Source organism: Gracilinanus agilis, unplaced genomic scaffold (genome assembly GCF_016433145.1).
Source record: "Gracilinanus agilis isolate LMUSP501 unplaced genomic scaffold, AgileGrace unplaced_scaffold18685, whole genome shotgun sequence".
NCBI classification, from domain to species: Eukaryota; Metazoa; Chordata; class Mammalia; order Didelphimorphia; family Didelphidae; genus Gracilinanus; species Gracilinanus agilis.
In genome coordinates, this window is record NW_025349899.1 from 62 (window position 1) to 4282 (window position 4221).

The 4221-nt window shown below is 44.3% G+C and overlaps 1 protein-coding gene across 1 annotated transcript; it reads left to right on the top strand.

Moving 5' to 3' along the window:
* Positions 1-364: 364 nt before the first annotated feature.
* LOC123254260 (protocadherin gamma-B5-like) lies at positions 365-2823 on the top strand (the record flags this gene model as incomplete). The annotated part of the gene is made up of 1 exon (XM_044683309.1): positions 365-2823. A coding segment is annotated over exon 1 (2459 nt), but the record flags the coding sequence as incomplete, so codon positions are not given.
* Positions 2824-4221: the final 1398 nt, after the last annotated feature.

Consider the following 4221-nt stretch of genomic DNA (forward strand, 5'->3'; position numbering starts at 1 on the left):
TTAATGGGCAGAAGCTTAAAATAATTTTTAGTGGATATGCTGATGCGGCAAAGGCTGCAGTTTCCAATAAAGACTCGGAGTGCCGCTGTTGTCCAGCGCAGAGGCAGAGCTGAAAGCCGGATCCACTTATTGGAACTTCCTGCTGGGCGATTCTCTCCTCAGTCACCCGAATTACATCCTAGGGAAGAGCCAGCATTCGCTTCCTGGGGCTCGCTATACACAGCCCCAAAATACCCCGATTCGTCACCACTCAAAGTAGGAGTACTCACCTTAATCTCAGAAAACTTTTAGGATTCCACTGACGATTGGAAACGCTAAACCAGACTTCTCTGCGTTGGACAGAAAGCTGGATAGAGTAAGAAGAATGGGAAAAAACTCTAACCTGAGGGGGAGAGCACTGAGATCGCAGGTACTGTTTTCTTTCTTCTTGTCTTTGTTCCGCCTGGCACTTCCAGAGCCAATCCGCTATTCTATTCCAGAAGAAATGGTGAAAGGGTCTGTAGTTGGGAATCTCGCTAAACATCTAGGTCTGGAGATCCGTGATTTGCAGTCTCGGAAACTGCGGGTTAGTGGAGATAGGGAATACTTTGCTGTGAGCACAGAGACTGGGGAACTAGTGATCAAAGAAAGAATAGACCGAGAGCAGCTTTGCGGGAAAAAGCCTGTGTGTGTCCTCGATTTTGAAACAGTTGCTGAAAATCCACTAAATTTTTTTCACATAACTGTGGAGATAGAGGATATTAATGACCATTCGCCACAATTCAGTCAAGATACATTTGATTTGCAAATCAGCGAGTCTACACTGCCAGGGGCTAGATTTATCCTACTTTCAGCACAAGATGCAGATGTCGGCATCAATTCTCTGCGAAAATACCAACTCAGTCCCAGCACTGACTTCTCACTAGTGAATAAGCATAATAAAGATGGCAATAAATATCCAGAATTGGTGTTGGAGAAGTCCCTAGATCGGGAGACACAGAGTTCTCATCAGTTGTTCCTGACTGCCGTGGATGGTGGGGACCCTGCTCGAAGCAGCACGGCTCAGATCCGTATAAATATCACAGACGCTAATGATAATGCCCCAGTGTTCAGCCAGGACGTCTACAGGGTCAGTCTTCCCGAGAACCTTCCCCGGGGCTCCCCAGTGCTTCAGGTGACAGCCACCGACAAAGATGAGCTTGTCAACGCAGAAATCACCTTTTCTTTCCGAAGTACAGGTCAAGACTTTTGGCACGTATTCGATCTGGATGCTAATAGCGGAGAGATTACAACTGCAGCGAGTATCGATTTTGAAAAGAACAAAGACTACTCTTTAGTGTTGGAAGCTAGGGATGGAGGTGGACTTGTTACACAGTGCACAATTGAAATTGAAGTTTTAGACGTAAATGACAATGCCCCAGAGGTTCTATTACAATCCATACCCTCCGTAATTCCAGAGGACATTTTGCCCAGAACCGTGATTGCATTGATCAAAACTCGTGATAAAGACTCTGGACACAATGGAGAGGTCTCTTGTGAAATAAAAGGAAATGTCCCATTTAAAATATCGTCTTCGTCAAAAAATTCTTACAAGTTAATGACAGATGGACCCCTGGACAGAGAACGGATCCCAGAATATAACATCACAGTGATTGCCACAGACAAAGGAAATCCCTCTCTGTCCACCAGCAAAATCCTCACCCTGGTTGTGGGTGACGTTAATGATAACCCTCCTGTTTTCCTACTCTCTTCTTATGTCATTTATGTCCCTGAGAATAACCCCTCTGGAGCCTCTATTGCTAGAGTCTCGGCCTCTGATCTGGACCTAGGAGAGAATGGCCGGGTGTCCTATTCCATCATCAGGAGTGACCTCGATCGTGCGCCAGGATCTTCCCATGTGTCTGTCAGTGGCCACAACGGGGACATCTTCTCTCAGCGCTCCTTCGACTATGAACAAGTCCGCACATTCGAGGTGATTCTTCAAGCTTGTGACTCAGGCTCCCCAGCCCTCTGCACCAATGCTACTCTGCAAGTGTTTATCTTGGACGGAAATGATAACGCACCGAACATCCTCTATCCCACCTTGAGCCCCGACAACTCAGTTCTCTTTGATATGGTCCCTCGCTTGGCGGAGCCAGGATACCTGATCACCAAGGTAGTGGCAGTAGATGCAGATTCGGGACACAATGCCTGGTTGGCCTACCACGTGCTGCAGGCCACGGATCCGGGGCTCTTCAGCCTGGGGCTACGCACAGGCGAAGTCCGGACTGCTAGGGCCTTAACCGAACGTGATTCTACCCGGCACCGCCTGCTGGTCTCCGTGCAGGATGATGGACAGCCCCCTCTCTCGGCCACTGTGGCTCTGCATATGGTTTTCGCCGACAGTCTTCAGGAGGCGCTGCCAGAGATGCGGGAGGAGCGCGCTGATACATTAGACCCACAATCTGAGTTACAGTTTTATTTGGTAATCGCTTTGGCTCTAGTCTCAGTGCTATTTCTGGTCACGGTGATTCTGGTCATCGCAATGCGCCTTCGAAAATCCTCCAGTTCCAAAGAATGGGGATGTTTCCGACCAAATCTTTGCTCTAAGTCTGGATCTGGCCTTCCCGCAAACTACGGGGAGGGTACTTTGCCTTATTCCTACAATCTCTGTGTGGCCACAGACCAGGGAAAGCCAGGGTTTAATGCCCCCAAATGCAATGGTCCGTTAAACGCAGGACAGGATCTCCTTTCCTTTGATTCATCTCGATCTTCATATCCACCCTTTGGCATCAGTGATTCAGCTTCGTACCCTGAGAAACTAGATATGGTGAGCTTTCCTTTGAGTATCTTTTCTTTTTCATTGTTGTGTTCGATTTCCATGTTTCCTCAAAAATACATATCAATACTATAGTTTGTGATTCATTGCAGGAAAGACATAGCCTATCACAAAGCTGTAATCTAGTAATCCTGGTTTTGTCGTTTCAATCTTCAAAGTGTTTTATTCACCGTGCCAAAACTTCCCGTGTATTTTAGAAACACGGCCATCAGAGTGTGGGTGGTTTGACAAATTCAAGAAATGTAGTAATACTTGTCCTGAGATCCTGAAAGGTAGCTCCCTCCTGCTCCTGGATTCACCAAACCTTGCTAAAGAGGAGAGGAAGAGAATAGCTAGTTATTTTAAAACAAATATGCATCCAAGTAGATTGTGGAGACGGGAAGTTTAAAGCAAAAGCTAAGATACATTATTTCTCTTTCTTCTCTTTTAGCTCCTTTTCCTTTCTATGCTTTTGGTAACTTCAGAAAGAGATTTTTTTTTTTTTTTTGTTCTCACCTGCTGAATCTATGCCAGCTTTCTGTTCAAGTTTACTTCGTGCAAAATGCATTCTAGTTTTCTCCTAGTCAAAATCAATGTGTTTTCTGGGTTTGATTTTACTTATATGCTAGAGAAGAATATTTGTATGAAGGGAAAAAGGGTTATGTTTCCACCAATATGTACAATTCCCTACCCTCATATCCATTTTTGCATTCATTCCATAAGCAGAGTTTTTAAAAATAAATATTAGTATCTTGTTGCTTGGAAACCTTAGCCCCTGAGACTAGATTAGTTATGGCCATGTTTCCTGCCTTCATTTCTAAAACAGACCCAATGTCATCTTCAAGCTTCCTTTTATGATAAGGCTCCCTATTTATTAGGGGTTTTTTGTTTGTTTTGTTTTATTTTCTGCTCTATGAGCTTAGTAGAGATTCTGGCTCTTGGCTTTCTTATGAAGTACCTAAAATTAGAACACATATTTTCAATAGTTATCTCAATAGAAAATAAAGTCTATACTGCACATTCTTAAAAGATAGCAATAGGGGGCAGCTGGGTAGCTCAGTGGATTGAGAGCCAGGCCTAGAGACTGGAGGTCCTAGGTTCAAATCCAGCCTCAGACACTTCCCAGCTATGTGACCCTGGGCAAGTCACTTGACCCCCATTGCCTACCCTTACCACTCTTCCACCTATAAGTCAATACACAGAAGTTAAGGGTTAAAAAAAAAAAAGGTAGCAATAGCGTTGGAACCCGTAGGTCTTTTTCCTCCTGTAAAAAAATAGTTTTATTGATATCTTCATATCTTCTATTTCTTACACCATCCCAGTAATCTCAAGAAAAATGAAAGTCATAGGAAAGCTGTCTTCCACGAAAGATTAATCTCCAGCAGTGCTGGTTAAATGAAATCCTAACGTACAAGCGTGTGATGTTACATATTTAATATATATAC